At 37.8% G+C, this 20,621-nt stretch overlaps 1 protein-coding gene across 2 annotated transcripts in view; it reads left to right on the forward strand.

Annotated features, from left to right (window-relative positions):
* carmil2 (capping protein regulator and myosin 1 linker 2) overlaps positions 1 to 20,621 on the forward strand; it is a 38,960-nt gene that overhangs the window by 9,922 nt on the left and 8,417 nt on the right. For both annotated transcript variants that reach the window (XM_082182441.1, XM_082182442.1), the window contains exons 10-31: positions 384 to 472; positions 578 to 672; positions 773 to 859; positions 1,004 to 1,113; positions 1,417 to 1,494; positions 1,727 to 1,803; positions 1,889 to 1,993; positions 2,958 to 3,027; positions 3,106 to 3,187; positions 5,000 to 5,096; positions 5,298 to 5,352; positions 6,107 to 6,279; positions 6,705 to 6,773; positions 6,858 to 6,951; positions 7,039 to 7,137; positions 7,263 to 7,391; positions 8,120 to 8,233; positions 8,367 to 8,539; positions 8,617 to 8,704; positions 8,797 to 8,889; positions 9,868 to 9,934; positions 12,212 to 12,597. In XM_082182441.1, coding sequence (XP_082038567.1) covers positions 384 to 472; positions 578 to 672; positions 773 to 859; positions 1,004 to 1,113; positions 1,417 to 1,494; positions 1,727 to 1,803; positions 1,889 to 1,993; positions 2,958 to 3,027; positions 3,106 to 3,187; positions 5,000 to 5,096; positions 5,298 to 5,352; positions 6,107 to 6,279; positions 6,705 to 6,773; positions 6,858 to 6,951; positions 7,039 to 7,137; positions 7,263 to 7,391; positions 8,120 to 8,233; positions 8,367 to 8,539; positions 8,617 to 8,704; positions 8,797 to 8,889; positions 9,868 to 9,934; positions 12,212 to 12,597 — 2,430 coding nt within the window. The remainder of the gene's footprint in view (positions 1 to 383; positions 473 to 577; positions 673 to 772; positions 860 to 1,003; positions 1,114 to 1,416; positions 1,495 to 1,726; positions 1,804 to 1,888; positions 1,994 to 2,957; positions 3,028 to 3,105; positions 3,188 to 4,999; positions 5,097 to 5,297; positions 5,353 to 6,106; positions 6,280 to 6,704; positions 6,774 to 6,857; positions 6,952 to 7,038; positions 7,138 to 7,262; positions 7,392 to 8,119; positions 8,234 to 8,366; positions 8,540 to 8,616; positions 8,705 to 8,796; positions 8,890 to 9,867; positions 9,935 to 12,211; positions 12,598 to 20,621) is intronic.

A 20,621-nucleotide genomic window follows, 5' to 3' on the forward strand; every position in this document is an offset into this window, starting at 1 on the left:
TCATCTCCTCTCGCTCCTGGCTGTGGAAAGGTCAGATATAGGCCACTTTCCAAATAATATATTGCTGATCTGGCCATGACAACAAGACATGCTCAAGGTGACTTTGATCTCTGTGTGATACAGTATACTCATTTAGATGGAGAGAGGATTTAAGGATGGGTAGAACAATGAATTGTAGCCGAAGCCACTTTCTTGAATCAATCAATCAAACAAACAAGCGTATTCTTTATTTAATTTTTTCAATATTTTGTGGCTGCACAGATCACAATTCTTCCCACTCAACATGTTTATCATAGTCATAGTGTATCATGCTCAATTCATGTCGATCTTGGTATGTCTGTTTGCCTCAAAAAATGTTGAGAACCTCTTCTCTTTGTTCTCAGACCCCTGATGTGCAGGAGCAGGTCCTCTATATGGTCGCCCGGTCCTGTGCTCTGGAGGAGGTCAGTCTGGAGGCCAGCGGACTCAAAATGTGAGCTTAATCAAGGCCCTTGCACTTATGAAAAGTTAAACACATTTACCCAATTTCTATGTGTTACTTTGAAGCAAGTTGACTCTTTTTGAATTCACGATGCAGGGATTTTGCTGTCAAGATGGCCTCTGCTCTTCGGGAAAATTCTGCCTCTATTATCCATATCATCAACCTGTCTATCAATGCAATAGAGGATAAAGGTTCTGATGCGGATTCTCTATCTGAAATTAGGTTTTGGTCTGTTCATGGTTTTCTGTGTTATAGGCTGATGTTATGATTTCTCTGCTTACCGGCTCTCAGGTGTGATTGCTCTCAGTCAGAGTTTGTGCAAATTGTCCCGTGGCCTCAGTCAGCTGAACCTATCCAAGGTCTCCATGTCCCCAAAAGGTGCAGTTTTTATCTCTTACTCCTTTTGAACATGTCAAGATGCTGCTTCGCAACTACAAAAGTAACTAGATTCAAGATAATAAAGGGTTGGTTGCCATGGCATTGCTTTGTGAATGCTAATTTAGGGTCTTCCTGTTACACTAGGCCTCGGCTGTCTGGTTCAAGTTCTTCATCAAAGTACATTTCTCTGCAACACCCTTACCCACCTAGATCTGAGCGGAAACATCGGCTGCCTGGCCACAGAAGAGGCAGTGGTGAGTTTAAGAGAGCTGGGGGGATGTAGGGGCCTGGTGTTCACATTCGTACTTGCACTGCCAATATTTTAACTGGCCCACCACAAAAAAAACTATTTATAATACATTAGATACACTACCATTCAAAATTTTAGTTTTTTTGTTGAAAGAACTCACCCAGGCTACATTTATTTGGTTTCACTTGGCTGCATATGTCTTTTGTCATATAGGTTTTATTTATTGGCAGCATTGCAAAATTTAGCAAAAAAGAGCACTTGGGACAGGGTGGCTTTGAAATCTCATGCTTGTCTGTCTCTCTTCTAGAGCCTCTTTAAGTTCCTGTCTGCTCCAAATGCAGTTTCTCACCTTGACCTCAGCTGCACAGACTGCCCCCTAGACACAGTGAGTCCCATCAGTTATATTCTACGTTTTATTTGATTGCTCATATTGTGGTGTAAAATGAATTATGGAAGTTAAATACTGACATATATAATATTTATCCAATATTAGCCCATGAGACTGGGAATGAGACAGTTTGTACCCAAAAGCTGGTTCAGTTGTTTACCAAATAATGCTTGAATTTTTCACTTCAGTAAAGAATCTGATGTACCTTTCTTTTACTGTTTCTCTCTAGCTGTTTGTGTCTCTATCTGTCGGCTGCTGCACTACTTTGAGCTACCTCAACCTCTCCAGGAACACTTTTTCTCATAGGTGAGCCATCAAAACATCGACATTATGAAGTGTAAGCATCTCTACGTAGGCAGCATGTACATACTGATCTGTGTGGCTGTGCTAGGAAAGTACGAGAGGTCACGCGCAGTGTGAGGGATTTCTTTAGCAAGAACACTGTGTTAAAATACGTGGGATTGGCTGGAACTAAACTACCTCCAGAGGCTCTCAGGTATGGGCTTTGTTCCAATATTAGCATGAATGTATGTGTTATAAGCTTAAATTCCTTTAAATTTAGAATCTGTTCGCTTATGGTCTAAATATCTGCAACAAATTTTGTACACAGCACTGTTCAAAAGTTTGGTGTCAGTAAAATTAAATAAGTATTTTATGCTCACCAAAGCAGAATTTATCTGATCAAAACTGAAAAGAGTAATATTATTTACTGTTTAAAATAATTTTCTATGGAAGCTTGTTTCAGCCATTTTTTTTCCTTGAATTTTTTTCTCAGAATTGCGTGATATAAACTCGCAATTGCAAGTAATTAAGTCAGAATTGTGAGATATAATCTCGCAACTTTATTTCTGCTGAATTGAGCTGACTTTATTTCTCAGAATTGTGAGGTTAAATTCTGACCTCATAACTCTCAATTGTAAGTTTATATCACGTAATTGTGAGAGAAAAAAAGTCTGAATTGTGAGATGAAAAAGTCGCAATTATCTTTTGAATTTTTTTATTCCGTGGCGGAAATAAGCTTCCATGGTTTTCTTTTTTGATATATTTCAAATGTGATTTTTTCCTGTGATGGCAAAGCTGAATTTTCAGCATCATTACTCCAGACTGCAGTGTCACATGGTCCTTCAAAAATACATTTTAATATGCTGATTTGGTGCCCAAGAAACCTTTCTGATTATTATCAATGTTGAAAACAGTTGTGCTGCCTATTTTTGTAGAAACCGTGGCAGATTTTTTCAGTATTCTTTGAGGAATCGAAAGTTCAAAAGAACAGCATTTATTTGAAAGAAATCTTTCATAATGTTAAAAATGTCTTTAGTGTCACTTTTGATAAATTTAATCCTTGCTGAATAAAAGTATTATTTCTTAAAAAAAAAAAAATCTTACCTCAAACTTCTGAACGGTAGTGTATTTTTATTTTATTTGGATCATTATTAATGTCCAGTGTTAATGTTGTTTAGATTGTTACTACAGGGCTTGGCCACCAACACTCATCTATCTGAGCTGGAGCTTGACATCAGCTGTTGTGAGGTACACACACTGACATACACATCAAAGTATTGTATGAATCTTTTCTTAAAACTGTGTGTGATGTTGTGGTACATGTAGCTGAAGTCGGCTGGAGCTCAGGTGATTCAGGAACACATCTTCGAGGCCAAGGCCATCCGCAGCCTAGACCTGTCTGACAACGGTACAGTCTCTTATTTTATTCTCATTCACAGCTCCAGCAATTTGTTAACCTCCATTTCTACCATCCTCTTTCTTTCTGTCAGATTTATTATATTGCTCTCACTTGACTGTCTCTTTCACAACAGCACTAGAGGGGTCACAGGATCTCTCCTTACATCGGGTTATAAATCATATCTGACTGATGCGTTGAGAGATGGAGGCATAAATTAATCTGATTCGCTGTGTGTGTGCATTTGTCCTCTTGCCTCTCAGAAAACCTCTTCTTTTCATAAGATAAGAAAGTAGTAAATGGTGCGTTGTGTACATCTGTACAAATAGCTCATAATATTTGCAGACAATTACAGCATTCTTTGGCATAGATTCTTTAGGAAAAATCTGTGGAATAGATATAAACATGGAAAAAAAATTTAATCTCATTGGTCCAAAATCCTAATTTTTTTAAGATTCTAAACATAAAATATGCACAGAATGTTTCCTGACAATTTTCACAATTTAACTGTTCAAATATTTTAATGAAGAATTCATGTAAAGGTTTTACCATGTTTCGTATTTTTGCTTTTAAGCTATAGGCGCTCATTGTAATTGTACAGGTTTTCCTTCACTCTAAAAACTGCTGGGTTGTGTTAACCCAATTTTGGGTCAAATATGGTCTCACCCAACGTTGGGTTAAAAAATGCAATTTAAAAATTGACAAATTGCATTTTGGACAAAATCAAAAATGGACAAAAATGCAATTTAAAAATGGACAAATTGCATTGGTTACATTAAAACTGTAAACCAACGGCTGGGTTTGTCCATTTTTAAATTTAATTTTTAACCCAACGTTGGGTGAGACCATATTTGACCCAAAATTGGGTTAACACAACCCAGCAGTTTTTTGTTTTTTTCAAACTAAGAGAAGTGAAATTCATCATCGTTGGTAATCAACAGCATGCCACAGATGCTGATGACCGAGCCTATCTTGTATTTAACCCGGAATATTCCTTAGTTCATTGAATGTATATTTGTAATATGAACTAGATATCTGCTTAATAGAAAAATAAATGATTTTGGATGTTTTCGATGCTTCTCGAAGCAACTAGTGTTGCCTTTCAAGACAGAAGCTCATGAAAATTTTGAACCCTGGGAGAAGATGGAATCAGGCCATGCTATTTTTATAACCCAGGAGGAGACGAAGCAAATATAGGCGTTGTTGTGTCGGCTACATGAGGAGAAAGGCTCAACACATCAGTCAGAATAGCACATGACCCACTGGACCCACACTGTGCCCCTGCAGGGCTATCATCACACCTGTCTGAACACATACAAACACACACACAAAGGAGGGAGAGAGAGGCTTGTGTCAGTGTGATATAAGTGAGAGAGATATTTGAATTATAAGATATGAAAACATACTTGACTGGAGCACTGGAAATCATTTGAAACTTGTAGTGATCATATGAAAGGGGCTGTAAGCGATTTATGGAATGGTATGCATAAAATTATCCTAATTCCCTAGATACAAGTACTTATTCATTAGATACTTGACTTATTAGATACAAGTACGTATTCATTTGATACAAGTACTTATTAATTAGATACTAGTACTTATTAATAGATACAAGTACATATTCATTTGTTACTAGTACCTAGAACGTGTTCTGTCTACTTTACAGGTAAAAACACAATGTTTATGCATGTAGAAAGAAGAGGCATGTCTAATTTGGTAGCTTAGTGTGACGGAAGTAGTTGTATGGCTAACATGACACGGAGTGAAATTTGATTATTATTAAAAACAAATCACAATTAATAATTTGATTTTTTTCTCTCTCAGGTTTTGAGAGCAATATGGTTACTTTAATTCTCTCCATTGGTCGCAGTCATTCTATTCGACACCTTTCAATCGGACGCAATTTTGCCATGAAGTCTAGGTAAGTGCCATGTAGTTTAGCTGTGGATTAGTCATGTTTTTTTTAGATGATGTGTGTAATTTTTTGATTGTTAGATGGGAGATTGTTCAGGAAACTTGTTAAATTTCTACAAGGTTGTGCTAGTGGTGCTGAAATTACACATTTCCTTTAAAATGTTATCGCTTCCTCCTTTTCCTTTCAACTATTTCCTTTTTCTCTCAGAGCTCTTACAGATGTGTTACACCGCCTTGTACAGCTAATTCAGGAGGAGGAGTGTGTGAGTACATCATTTTTAATGTCAGAAACCCTACACACATAAACACACACTTTCCATTATTGTATTAGAATCAGGCCTCAGTCATATCTGCAGCCTCTCCCAAATGATATGAGTATTACTGCAAATTAATGAGGATCACATGTCCCCCATCCACCATGGTTACGTACACCAGAACGTCCACCTACGGACCACAGCTCTCACATAACATTAACGAGAGTAGGAAGAGCTGCTATCTTTGCCTCAGTTAGCGGTGGAGATTGGAATGTGTGCTTCTGTGTGTTTTTGCGTCTATTCTTGTAATACTAGTACCACCAATAAAGAGAGAAGGTCCACAGAGACGCCCCCCCCCCCCCCCCCCCCGCTTCATTTCTCCAGCAAGCTTTGAATTTTAATTACCCAAAATCCCTCTCCATCAAGGCTCGCCCGGTCTCAGTAATTACACAAGCAGCTCTGACTCAAAGATAGGACTCATTAAAACAAACTCTCAACTTTATATAACTTTATCCACATTAATAAGAGCATTTATGCTCTCCAAAGAATCAGCGCTGGCCTCTCACGACCCAACCTGCTCAGTCAATACTGTTTTCTTAAGCTAATGAGACTTGATAGAAATCTTAATGAGACTTACAGCCAAAGGTTAATGACTCCATAAAATGACTCTGAATGTAAGATCAATGGAACTTGATAAAGAAAATGTATGATGTGCATATGGCTTGGATAGTGACCTTTTTACTTTCTTTTTCAAACTTTTTAGCCACTGGAGTCTCTCTCTGTATGTGACTCAAAGTTAAAAACAGGCACCACTATCCTCATCAACAGCCTGGGAAGCAATGCAAGCCTGTCAAAGATTGATATCAGCGGAAATTGTATAGGTGACACAGGAGCAAAGATGCTAGCAAAGGCCCTCATGATCAACACCAAGCTAAAGTAATTTCACATGCACACATGGTGACTTGTAGATTTCTTTTGCTGAACTGGACATGTTCCTGGATCATTGTTCCTGTCAACGAGACATCATTATTGTTAATTTATAATTAGTCATAGTTAGTTACAATAAGGTCTTGTTTGTTAACATTAGTTAATGCATTAACTAACAATGAGTAAATGTAATTTTACAGCATTTATAAACCTTTGTTAATGTTACTTACAAAGAATGTTCATATTCATGTTATTTGTGCATTATGAGTTACATAGTTAATGTTAGCAACTTTTGATCCTAAAAATGTATTAATAAATTAATTCATTATAAGCTAAGACTAATGAATGCTGTAGAAGTATTGTTCATTGGTAGTTCAATCCCAACTAATGAAACCTTATTATAACTGTCTCTATTTTGCCCTGTTTTCTGACAGAACGCTGGTTTGGGACCGGAACAATGTGACTTCTGGAGGATTTATGGATGTGGCCAATGCCATGGAAAAGTGAGAGTAACCCACAGACCTAAAGGGGTTTTTCAGTGAATTGTATTAGTTAAAAAGTCTGTATTTCTTTGTGTGTTTTATCAGGAACTTGACACTACAGAACATGTCCATTCCTTTGAGTGATATTCTTCAAACCTATCGAAACACCCCAGAGAAGACAGAGGAAGCTTTACAGAAAGTTAGTTCTCATCTGAAGCACTATAGAAAGCCAGGAGAACAGATGATGACAAGATATAACTGACTCTTTTTGTATGCATATATGTAGATCCAGGCCTTTTTATACAGGAACAATCAGAGACAGTGTGCAACAGGTGAGGAAATGTGTCATCTACAGCATGGATTGAAGACCACTCGCTCTGAACAGGTTTGCCTGGATATATTCTTCCTATATACCACTTTAACTGCCTATGATATAGTAGACTGTAATACTACATACTAAGAGTTCAGATCGTAATGACAATGTGTCTGTCTCTTTCTTTTTGTGCTCAGTTAGTGCAGGATCTCTGTAAAAAACTACAGGAAAGTGTGCATCCTTTAACCTGCTATAATATACAAGAGGTGCAGTCGGACATTTTGCTCGCAGAGGAAGCGCTTCAACATGCAAAGACAGCCATTAGTGTATGAGATTACACATATACATGGTTTGCATTATTACAGATTCAAAATCTGATCATTTTATACTCTACTGTTCAAAAGCTTGGAATCGCTAAGATTTTTGAATGTTTAGTGCTCATCAAGACTACGTTTATTTGACCAAAATTTCCAGTAAAAACATTTACAATGTAATATCATGTATAATATAATACAAATTATATTATACATTTACAATGAAATGCTTAATATTTTTTTGGGAAACTGTCATACACTTTTTCCCGCCATTCTTTAATTAGTAAAAGTTTTATATAAAATACAAAATATTTTGTAACATTGTAAATGTCTTTACTGTAAGTTTTGATCACTTTAATGCTTTCTTGTTGAATAAAAGTACTAATTTCTTTTTCTTTTTTAAATCTCCCCAAACTTTGAACAGTAGCTAGTGTACGAGCCATTCCTGTTATGCAGTACTATTTGAAGTATTTTAAAAATGAGTGTACTAATAACAGGGTACACCAGATTTCAGAAATGTATGTGATAATTTATTTACATAATAAAAGAATTCTGAGAATTTAAGATTTACATCTTAAAGTTGTAGAATATGTAACATAAAATATTAAGACACATATGATGAGGACGTTAAAGATGCACTGCATAGTAGTAATGGCTGATATATTTTTCTGTTTCAAATTTTTATAACAATGTGGTGATGCCCTAACTCGTGGTGTTTGACATTTGGCCTTGCCTCTCAGTCTTTTGCAGGACTCTATGAGTTGGGAAGAGCGCCTTCTAGTGGTCACATGCTGAAATGCATTCTCAATGACGCAGCTACAGCCCTGAGGAGTGAGATCACTGAGGAAATCCAGGTAAAGTCATGTTTTTTGGGTGTGTGTTTGCATACAGAACTCTGTTGTGTCTGTTATGTAGTACAGATTGCTTTAGTGGAGGTCACTGTAATTCAATGGCAGTATAAATTAGACTTTCTTTTGTGCTGTGCAGGAACTGGCTACGGCAATACTGCAGTCCGCCCAGCTGACCTGCCCCAGAGTCGTCCAGAGGTCAAGTGTCAACGAGCAGCTGGCGGATCGTGTGGCCAAGAAGACACGTCAGGCTGCACACTTCATTCAAAACACAATGCAAGAGGCAGAGAAAAACATCAAAAACAAGCTCAGGTGCGACACGCATCACTATTAACAATATTAAACTCTTAAACCTTACTCATGTTTACCCCTCTCTCACTCTTTCTCAGTGAACTGAAACTGTCTGTCAGTGTCTCTCTGGTGGAAAGTATAATTGATGAAGTTCTTCAGGATTTGTCAGTGGCTCAGGAGAAGCTGGTGAGGGTTTGCGTTTATTAATGTTTATTGTGCACATGAGAATTGTGTGTGCGTATATGACATGATGCAACATATATCTCTCTTGGTTTTAGGACAAGCATATGAGGGAGTTTTCCCAGTCCACCAATATCAAGGCCAATGTTCCTCAGCTCAGAGTGATGGAGCATGAATTCCCTACAGATGATGTGAGATGATTCGATTCTAGCATTCTGATCCGCCACTTACTCACGGCTAACATACACTAACTCTCAAAAGTTTGGGGACAGATTTTTTTTTTTGTGAAAGAAATTAATAATTCTATTAAATGTACACTATGCAACGTTTTGGCCCTCTAGCAGTTAAAAAACAACTGCATGCATTTTGCATAAGAACATTGTTTTGGTTGTGCTTTGACTCTGCCTGACTGTGTCTATGAATATGGTTATCTTACTGCTCATAAAACATTCACTACTTGGCTTAAGAGATATAATCAAGTTAGATAATGTAGCTATACCCATTAATAGACACTGTGATTCCTTGAAAATAAATCCAGACCATAAATAAAACCATCCCATCAGGTCTGAAATATAAACACTTATAATAGGCTTACCTTAGTGAATCAAGGTAAGACAAAAACACGTTTTGGAAGAAGGATTAATGATGCATTTACTTGTTATTTAAATTTAGTTAATTTTGAACAGAAAAGTTACATAGTGTACCTTAAAGCAAAGATGCATTAAAATGTTCAAAAGTGGTGGTAATTTTATTTCAAATAATTATAAAGCACGTAGTAATGCCCTATTCTGCATGACCATATTCTACATCCCATAATCCTACCCAATACCTAAACTTAACAACTACCTTACTATTAAAAAGCAGTAAATAGGAGTTTATTGAGGCAAAAGTCGTAGTTAATAGTTAATTAATAGTGAGAATTGGACCCTAATCTAAAGTGTGACCAGTTATTATAATTTTTTTTGTAATCCAGATGTTTAAACCCCACTTTTGCAATTCAGTTGCCGTGCGATAACAGGTGTGCTCATATCATCTGTGGCTTCAACACGGCTCATCCAATCAGAATTTAGAGTATCTGTTTTAGAATTTGAACTCCATTATAAATTCAAGTTGTTGCAGTAATGTAAAGTGAGAGTTTGATTGCAGTTTTTCTCTCTGCGTGATCATAGTACGTCCCAGTCATCTGGAGGAACAGCTTCCACTCCCGTAGCATCCGTCCCGCCCCTTCCATCAAAAGTAAGTCCCTTGTGTCTTGATGCCGACAAGTGCTTCTTTCTCTCTTTCCATTCGTCTCTGCTTTTGCGCTCCTAAATCAAATGTGATTGGGTGCAGCTTACACTGGTGACACCATAGCTGCATGTTTCTTAAAAGCTGATTGGCTGTAAAAAAAATTAGAAAAAAAGAAATCCTGGCACCACACACCACAGCTGTTGAGGTCAGAGGTCTGTTTAATTATGCAGTCATCAAAGATGTCAGAACAGGAGGGGTTAAAGTCTCTTATCTGAACAAAACCAGCATGATATTTACACATCCGATCAAATGTACTGTCAGTATCCCGGTAGCAGGACACTTGCTGCACTTAGTTTGACTTTTTTCTCTCATCATTTATTTTAGTAATCATTATAAATTAGGTATCATTTGAAAGCTTAAACACTCAAAATGCATCATGTGAAAACCCTTTTTGAAATTGGACAACGGTACTTTAACACCTTTTGGCGGGCTCAATTTTTTGTGATATAAACTTTAAATTTGGAATACAACTTGGTTAGACATACAGCTTTAATTTTCTAGCAGTTTTAGAGTCCAAATTATTTTGTAAAATATATATTTAGCATCAGATAATTTTTTTTTTGTATAGTGTTTAGTTCAGCATTTGCTTTACAGTAACCCAGCAATTTTTTTTGCCTTTTTCTTCTTTAAAAAGACACAAACCTTAGGTCTGTATTCCAAAGCATTCATGAATTACAACCATTTAGGTTCAGATCTATGCTCAGAAAGGGGGGTGGCAGTTAAAAGGATATGGTTAGGCAGATCTCATTCAATGACAACCTTTACCTAATCACACGTAAACTGATTTAATGACAACCCAATGTGTGATCAACTTGTGCAAATGTGTGAGAATGAGTGTGTATGTGTTGCAGTATTTATTGTAGTAGTGCTATAGTGCACATGTGACATCAAAAGCATGCTTTGTTGTTTGAAATCCTGGCTGTGAGAGCGGGATCCCCCCTCTCATGGGATTTCCCCTCCCTCTCTAATTGGTGTCTATCTGTGGTGTGTGTATGAGCCTGAGACAGCGGGGTTTGATTTTGGGAGGTCCCACCCTGTATCTACTATATATAATCAGCTGTGTAACACTGCTGGCAGCAGCTATAACTGGAGCATAGCCCTGTTACTCTCACACCACTGAGCCCCTCAGACAAGGGAGGGGGGCCACCCGCTTACAACCATGACACAACCCCTCCCCCAGTCCCACACCCTTCTCTTCCTCTGCTCTTTTGTGTATACCTGTCCTCCTTTTCTCATTCCAATCACATTTCACCCCAAGATAAATCAGATGAAGAAATTATAATTTGCTTAAAGAAAATGAAGCCTGTTAGTAGGACCCTTTTTTGTATTGTGACATTTTTATTATCATAACTGTAATGCAAAGACCTAATTCATTTATTTTAAGAAATTAATGCTAAAAAAATTTATCAAAAGTGACAGCCACAAGACATGTATGTTACAAAAGATTTCTTTTTCAAATAAATGCTGTTCTTTTAAACTTTCTATTCATCAAATAATCCTGAACATTTTTTCACAAAAACAGTAAATCAGCATATTAGAATGATTTCTGGAGGATCATGTGACACAAGACTGGATTAATGTCGTAGGTTTAAATAGTTAAATATTTTGTAACTGAAAACATTTTAAATCGCAATAATATTTCACAATTTTCCAGTTTTTCCTGTATTTTTGATCAAATAAATGCAGCCTCGCAAAGAGGCTTACCTCTTGTTTGGATATATATATATATATGAGATATAATAATGAAGAATCGAAAAAATACTATAGTAAAAATTTGTGGGGGAAATGCTTAATTGTCATAATAAATAATGTCACAGTGCAAAAATCTGTAATCCTCTTCATTTAGACATGATTTCCTATATGCAAACTATAATTCTAAATAAATACTGTATTTTTATTGGTTATTGATTTTGGGGTAAAAGATGACATATTTTCTAGACATGTTTTTGGGAGATTCCTCGGCAGCCTGCATCTGTCATGTGAATATCCTGAACCCTTCGTGATATCCAGCTTTATCTTCCCCCTTGCTTTTTCCTGCCTTTTTTTCGCTGATCTTTTATGCTCCCTCTCGTATCCTCTGCTGTAAATCTGCAGATCCATCGCTCCATCTCGATCTATTTCTTCCTCTCTATGTAGATACACACATCATACAAGCTTCAGTCTCACCCCTCCCTCACTATCTCCCTCTGTTGTCCCTTATTTCCTCCCTCTCTCTCTCTGCAGGTTTGTTAGATGTGGAAGGGGAACAGCAGGCGCGTGCGGCCACACATCCCCAGCAGGAGGTAGAGGAGAGAGGAGGGGGATGGCCTCAGGTCTCCAGGGTAGGAACGGAGGAGAGGAGGCGGGCCCTGTCGTTGTCGTTGGTGACGGGTCTGTCAGTCACCGCGGCAGGCCAGCTGAAGCCAGGAAGCTCCTCCTACTCTGGGAGAGAGGCGGATGCTGCTGCTGCTGCTGCTGCCGCTCGTAGCAACAGAGAGCCCCGGCGCTCGGAGCCTGCACCTCCTCAGCCCCCTATGGACCTGCCCATCGAAGGCCACACACTGAGGCACTACACCCGCTCCAGGCCCAGACCCAACCGCCGGAACAGGCAGCCTCCCAGCAAGCCGCAGGTAAGACGGGAGGGTCGGGAACCGAGAAGAAAGGAGCATGGGAAGGGTTTTCGAGAGGCTGAGATGGGGACGCTGCTGGTGGAGAGAGAGGGGGAGGGAGACTGCTTTCTGACGGCACTGCTCAGGTTGATTCGTCCGCAGACACCCAGCTCCTCCAGGCTCTCTCTCACACCGTCTCCTCCACCCCATCTCCACATTTTTTCCTTTCTCTCGCTCACGATATGCGACGAGAGATGCTCAGGGAGAGGGTGCTGCTGTGGTGGGTTGAGATTTTTAGGGTGTGTATCCTCCACTGCCATTTTCAGGCAGTGTGTGTGCCGTCGTGTTTGTGAAGCTCAGCTGGGCGGTGTGTGTGTATGCTGTCAGAAAGGGGCACAGTCTCTGTCCAGCACTGATTATTGCCGTTTGAGCTTGGTGTGTGACTGCTGTAGCATCTCAATTATTAATGTTCCCAGATCAAGGAGGGTTTCTCCCTTTCTTTTCGCACCCTCTCTGTCATCAGGAACGGAGGATCCCTCCATTCGTGGCATTCCCAGGGTGTGGGATCGAAATCTGTTTATTCGGTTGTACAGATTCACCTGGGCGTTGTATAAAGGAGAAACTGATTGCGTGTTTAAATGAGATGTAATATTTAGGTTGGCGTGTGACAGTCGATGCATTTCTGCCGCTGATGCTGCAACGACAGTGTGTGGTTGCACTGGCACACTGCGATTCTGTTGAGTCCATCCCGTCTTTCCTGTTGAGTCGAGACTAATGTGAGATATTATATCCTCACTGCGGTGTCTTCATTACGTGAGTGTGAGATGGACAGAAAAGAAAAGACAGGCAGAGGATGTATTTTTCCTCATATCTGTGTGTGTCCACTTGTACATCCTGTGAATGGCCATTTGATAAATGGTTGCCATAGTGATGGGCTTTACAGTGTTCTCAGTTGTAGCTGCTCACACACACATGCCTTTACACTGTTGTGTGTCTAATGTGCTCCTATGGCATGTGGCCTGTTTATTGATGCCGCCATTGTGAGGTGTGATGTGTGCGTCTTTGATGCTGTGTTAAAGGTTCTATTGTGCCCTCACATTGTGATTGTGGCAAATCTGTGTGGTTGTCAGCTATTATATAATCACAGGTATTTAAAAAAATTACCCTATCGAGTCATTTGAGACACATTTTCTTTCTTTGCCGCCAAACTTTGGTCATTTTATCTCTTTTTGGCGTTAACTGAATTTAGTTTTATTGCAAAAAAAATTGCTATGATGGTACCATGTTACAGTGATGGTGTCAGATAGTAATACCACAGTTGTACAGTACCTTTCAAAAAATACCATGGTACCATGATATACACTGCCGCTCGAAATATTTGGTTCTGTAAGATTTAAAAAATAGCCCTTTTTTTTTTTTTTAAGAAGTCTTTTATGCACATCAAGGCTGCATTTATTTGAACAGAAATACAGTAAAATCAGTAATATTGTGAAATATTATTCTTATTTAAAATAAATGCTTTCTATTTTAAAATATTTTAATATGTAATTTATTCCTATAATGGCAAAGCTAATATTAGCCATTACTCCAGTCTTCAGTGTCACATGATCCTTCAGAAATCATTCTTATACTGTATGCTGATTTGGCGTGCAACATTTTCCATTTTTACTCTCCATGTTGTGCTGCTTAATATTTTTTGGCAATTGTGAAACATTTCAAGAATCTTTGATCAATACAAAGTTCAAAAGAACCACATTTATTTAAAAATAGAGATCTTATCATTCTTATAAATATCACTTATGATGTTTATAACTTATGCTACCATATTTATTTACCATCGTACTTCAAAAGAATGCATTGTATTACTGTCACGGTAGTTTCCACAAAAATCATGGTAATGCCATAGTACTGTGATACCATTTGATTACGACCTTTATTAACACAATCAAAAATGTATCAAAAATACAATGGTAGTGTCCACATAAATAATGATAATACTATGGTGTGATTATATGATGTAAATCACTGTATTCACTTACCATGGTGCTCAAAGGTATGTCTAACAATACCATAGTACAGTAGTGTCCACAAAAACATGGTAACACAATAGTACTACTATGTTACCCATGTACATATCATTATCACCTTTATTTACAAATAAATATATACAAATATGTATTACCATCATAATAGTGTCCATATAAACAATGGTAATGTACTGTGAAATGCGGATCACTGTATTCTTTTTCCAGTTTGTGCCTGAGAATACCTCAGTACCATCACATTAGTGTCCACAAAAATCATGGTAATATCATGGTATTTGCATCTTACATCTGCTGTCATTTAGATATGTAAAAATATTGTGTGTGCTTACTTTAGTGTAGTTAGGTGTGGTTGGTAAATTATAGGATGATCTATATAGTCATTTGGATGCCATTTTTATATACTATACTGGTACATTATGTCATCGTCTTAAGAGACCTTTAGCTGTTTCTGTGTTGTCATGATGACTGGCTTGTGTAAGTGTAATGCTGAATGTCATGACTGCCTGTTGGTGAGTACCAGTCACTATGGACAGTTTTTAGAGTGTGTATTTTCACACAGTTAAAGGGATAGTTCACTTTGAAATACATTTTTGGTATGTTTTAGCTTACCTCAAGGGCATCCAAGATGTAGGTGTCTTTTTTTCCGCAGTAGTTTCAATTTTGATATTTTTAGGTCAAACCGTTCTTGTCTGTCAGTCATATAATGCAGGTCTATGGTCACTGTCTCAAAGAGCATGCACAGAGTCCAAATTAAAACAATTCCCCGTCGTCCAAATTAAACAATTCCCCATCGTAAGTACACATTGATAGCCTAAGACACGAAACGAGCGGTTTGTGTGAGAAAACGAACAGTATTTATATAGTTTTTACCACTTATACACAGCCATGTCCGAGTGATCTGATCTGACGTGTACGCAGACTGGTGCATAGATATATACACTAGATGTCGCCTTAAAGACATTCGTTCCAATGAACTGCCGTAGACAAGGCGACATCTAGTGTGTATATATCTATGCACCCGTCTGCGCACACGTCAGATCAGATCACTTCGACATGTCTGTGTATAAGTGGTAAAAACTATATAAATACTGTTCGTTTTCTCACACAAACCGCTCGTTTCGTGTCTTAGGCTATCAATGTGTACTTACGATGGGGAATTGTTTAATTTGGACGACGGGGAATTGTTTTAATTTGGACTCTGTGCATGCTCTTTGAGACAGTGACCATAGACCTGCATTATATGACTGACAGACAAGAACGGTTTGACCTAAAAATATCAAAATTGAAACTACTGCGGAAAAAAAGACACCTACATCTTGGATGCCCTTGAGGTAAGCTAAAACATACCAAAAATTAATTTCAAAGTGAACTATCCCTTTAAGGCCCGTCCACACCAAAAACAATAACTTAACGAAAATATAACTATATTAGCGTCCACACTAACGCATGATAATGTTCTTTTTAGTGTATGCTGCAGTTCTGTCATCTGCCACTTTAAATGCTATAACACTCTTTAAAGCAGTTTGGATTCTGATTGGTAACGTTTATCAAATGGAACAAAATGTTCTGAAAGTTATTCCAAAGAGACCGTTCCTCTGTGCCGTTATAGTTGTGGTATAGACTCATAAGAGTCTAAAGAAAAAGACTCAAAAAGAACATTTTTAAACCGATATCGTTATCATTATAGTTATCATCGTGATGTGAACAGGCCTTTACCCTGGTTAAAGCTGTGTAATTGTGTGTGTGTGTGTGTGAGGTCATTTTTCCAGAACAGACACTCTCTAGAGAGTTTGGCGCCACTGTTATCACAGACATGAGCACGGAGGGATGAAAACACTCCTGTCATTTCCTCTGATCACCTGAATGAGTATGTGTGTTATATGTGTATTCCTGTCAGCATGATCTGTTGGCGAGGGTGTGTGTCCATATTGTGTGACGGCCGGTCATACTCCTTGGCTGGTGAAAACCCAATGACAGGTGGTGCCTCAGGGAGAAGCTCATGTGACTGGAGAAGAGATAATGCTCTGATGGTCCAGTATATGTGTGTGTGTGTGCTTTTTTCCTGTATGACCATGCAGGGCTGTGAGCAGTGGGGGACAACCAGGCCCTGTGATGTGGGGTGTCTCTATGGTACCGCCTACTCATTGGTCTCAAGTAAAGACGACACACCCAAAAAAATGTGTCCAGGGCTCTGAGAGTTTTAGCAATGTCCCTGAATCCCTTTTAAATTCTCGCTGCTCCTTTATGATGGCTGCATAAGCATTTCTTTTATTACCTCTGCAGTTTTACACACCCTTACACACGAACCATGTATTCCACAAAATGATGTCTGGTCACAAAATGGAATCAAGAAGAAGGTGTTTCAGGAGAAGGCAACTCTGACATTTTCCACAAATGCAGTACATATAGTGTACATTATTATTTTTATTTATTTTTTAAAACATTACATGCAAAGATCCCAAGTGATTAGCTAACCCAAAATGAAATTACCATGAAAATTAGATTGTCTTTATGGAAGCTTGTTTCCGCCACTGAATAAAGAATAAAAAATAAAAAAGGTGGTTGCGACATTTTATCTCACAATTCCGATTTTTTTCACTCAAAATTGGGTGATATAAACTCGCAATTGCAAAAAAATTAGCTGCGCTTGCAATTCCGATTTTATAACTAAATTGTGAGATAGTATGTCAAAATTCTGTGAAAAGAAGTCAGAATTGTGAGATATAAACTCGCAATTGGGAGAAAAAAAGTCAGAATTGCGAGTTGAAGACGTATGGAATATTGTTTCTGACACAAAATAAAAAAAACACAATTGCAACTTTATATCACGCAATTCTGACTTTATAACTCGCAATAGCGGAAAAAAAAGGTCAGAGTTGTGAGTTTATAGCACACAATTTTGAGAAAAAAGTAAAAATTGTGAAATGTAAATTCGCAATTGTGAAATTAAACAAGCTTCCATACGTCTTCAACTCGTCTTCAACTCTTAAAGGGGTCATAACATGAGAAATCTAATTTTCTTAGATCTTTGGACATATAAGAGGTCTTTGTACCATTACAACATCCTGCATGTTTCATAGCTTAAAATGTCCTTCTCATTATATATACAAAGCATTTATTTAATCAAGCTCCAAAAACGCCTCGATTTGATATCGCGTGATCTGTGATGTCACATGTGTTAATACATTTGCATAAGACTGCCTCCAGAACAAGACATCGACAAATAGTTTTACTTCATCGCATTATAGGCCCCACCCACTGGCCTTCAGTTGCTTAATGGCTGACATTTGCCTACATTGGATGTGAGCTTCGCGTCAAAAGAACCCATTATAATCACTGACGCTGTCTACGCTGGATATAGTATATAGATGTGTGTTCAGTTTCTGACATACTCCACGCACTTGAGTCTGTCGACAACTGGACAAATGGAAGATTGAAAGAACGTAACGTGTCCAGTTTGAACCGCTCGTTTGCATCTCTGTACAGACTTCAGAAGGATCCCAGGGTCAGAAACAAGTGGATGGTTTATTTTAATGGTGTCCCGGATTATGTGTTTGTACAGAGCATTTTATTTATTTTATATATATATACAATTTTTTTTTTTTTTTTTTTTTACTTTAACATTACAAGTGAACCTCAAGGAAAACATTAAAATATTTTGTAAAAAAAAATCCATGTCATGGCCCCTTTAAAATGTCTGTGTCCCACCTTGAAATGCTGATTGTTTTTGTCTCAAACTGTCTTGACAACCTCAACTGTATTTAACTATTTAAAAAATACAACCATAATAATTTCATGATTAGATAAGTTTACATGCACAAATTTTCGTCAATCTGAATGAATCCAAGCCGATTTCATGTTTTCATGTTTATATGAACCATAAACTTTGCAATCCAATTCACATTTTCATTCTCATGTGCATTTATGTATTCTGAACAAAACTTCAGCACATGTGCAGTGCCCAGTCACCATGTTCACAACTGGAGAAAGCCACTGCTATAATGGCTTGATGACATACCTAAAAGGAAAGCTGACAAATATGTCCAATAACTGCACTCATCAAGCTTAACCATTCAACACTGTTATACAATATAACAAGGATCAGACTTTAATTTATGGGACATATAAGTTTATCAGTAACTAAACTAATATTTGGTAACCCTGTTTAACCATTTTTGCTTTAAATGTTTTTTTGTTTTTGTTTTTTTGCCTGTTTATTTAATATTTATTGCCAGAAAAATAAATAAAAAAACCCCACACAATATAATTAAAAAAACTGATTTGTTTAAAATTGCAAATCCCACATTTTGGTAAAAGGATTACAACATCTTATTATGCATACCCTCAAAAATGTTTAGTGAACCTAAGGAGGACAAACAAAATTTTATATGAGCTGCTTATATTAATTTTATATGAGGTTTGCAACTTGAGTTTGATGATCAGCATTTTCTAAAGGTTAAGCACCGCCTTTCACTGACCACGTCTTTAGGCCCTATTTTGTACCCTATTTGTGGAAAGTGCTTATCATGTTGGATTTAATCACTTCCATAGAGCTTGTAGCTTTGCCACCAGGAAAACCTAGACAGAAGCCTGTGGAATTCTGGGATTACTGTCTCAACCTGACACCTTTAGACAGGCCTTTTCCAGCTTATACCATAATGCTGATCTCAGAAGAGGTAAAGAACACTACGTTCACTCTTTCCACTGAAATTTAAAGGGGAACCATCAACGAAAATCTGCCGCTGTGTATACGAAGTCATAAGTCATGACATGTAAGCTTCCTACTGCTACACTGATCCGGGAACAGATTCTTCAGACTCGAACATGTTACTTTTACAAGACTAGACTAAGACCAGCTTAACCCGTCAGGTATTAACATGATCTAGTTTCATGTAGGAAACCTTTCTGATTTTAAAATGATTGCTAATTACTACTGATTTATGTGTAACAGCCTATTTATGAAATTAGTGAATTGTTTGGCTGTATGTGGAAAAATATGAACCCTTAATCTTGTTTAGGCATTAACAAACCCAGCAGGCCATGTGAACCACACAAAAGCTTTTTTTCTGTTTTTGGTAATTAAACCTGAGCTGTATGGTTGCACTGTTCATACAGTGTGTTTTATAGGAGAAAATGATCGCGTGTTATTAAGATATGTGGGAAACACCTCTCCTTGTGCCGCCTCGCACAACGTGGCGCCTGCTCTCCTCCTCTTTTTGAAGATGGAGTGATGAGTGCTTTGCCTTCTCATTGGTCGAGAGGTGCTAAATGATTTATAATCCATTTCTCATGTGGTGTGCGGTGCCTCATTTGCATATGGTTGCTATAGAGCTGCAGTGGTCTCTCCCTCCTCGCTCTCTCTCTCTCTCTCTCTCTCCATATTTCTTTCTTTCTCTTCCTGCAGAACCCAAACTGCCCGAAGGCCTCGCAGTCTGTGCAGCAGCAGGAAACAGGCAAAACACACAGACCGTGCGCACCCTGTGCTTTTGTGTGTGTATAGTGTTTGTAAGCTACTGATCTGGCACAGTTAAAAAGTCAACATGCAATCAATGTTGACCCAGTTTTCTTTTTTAATTCGCATCTGTGGTCTTAATGTGAGTGAATAATTTGTGCATATTATAAAAAAAATTGAACCAGTAAAAAAAAAAAAAAAAAAAATGAATCTTTCATGAAAATTGGTCCACCTCTGAAACAACTTTTTCATTAATCCCTCTTATTCCTCTCCAACCACCTGCTATTTGGAGACTACTTTTCACAATCCAGGTAAATGCATCACATTATGGAGAAGAAAAATGAGTTGTGAAATGTGAATGATGTTTAATGTTGAGTTTTCAAAGTGCTACTATATTAACCTCTAGTTCAGTGGTTCTCAACCTTTTTGACTTGAAGCCAAATCAAGTATCATAAATTTTTTATAAACAGTTTTTCAGTTTTAGATTAGAGCTTGGTTATTTCAATATATTAATGATTTATTATTTCAAATACTTATTGTTCATCTTG

The sequence above is a fragment of the Leuciscus leuciscus genome (assembly GCF_965113295.1).
Source record: "Leuciscus leuciscus genome assembly, chromosome: 10".
In the NCBI taxonomy this organism is placed as follows: domain Eukaryota; kingdom Metazoa; phylum Chordata; class Actinopteri; order Cypriniformes; family Leuciscidae; genus Leuciscus; species Leuciscus leuciscus.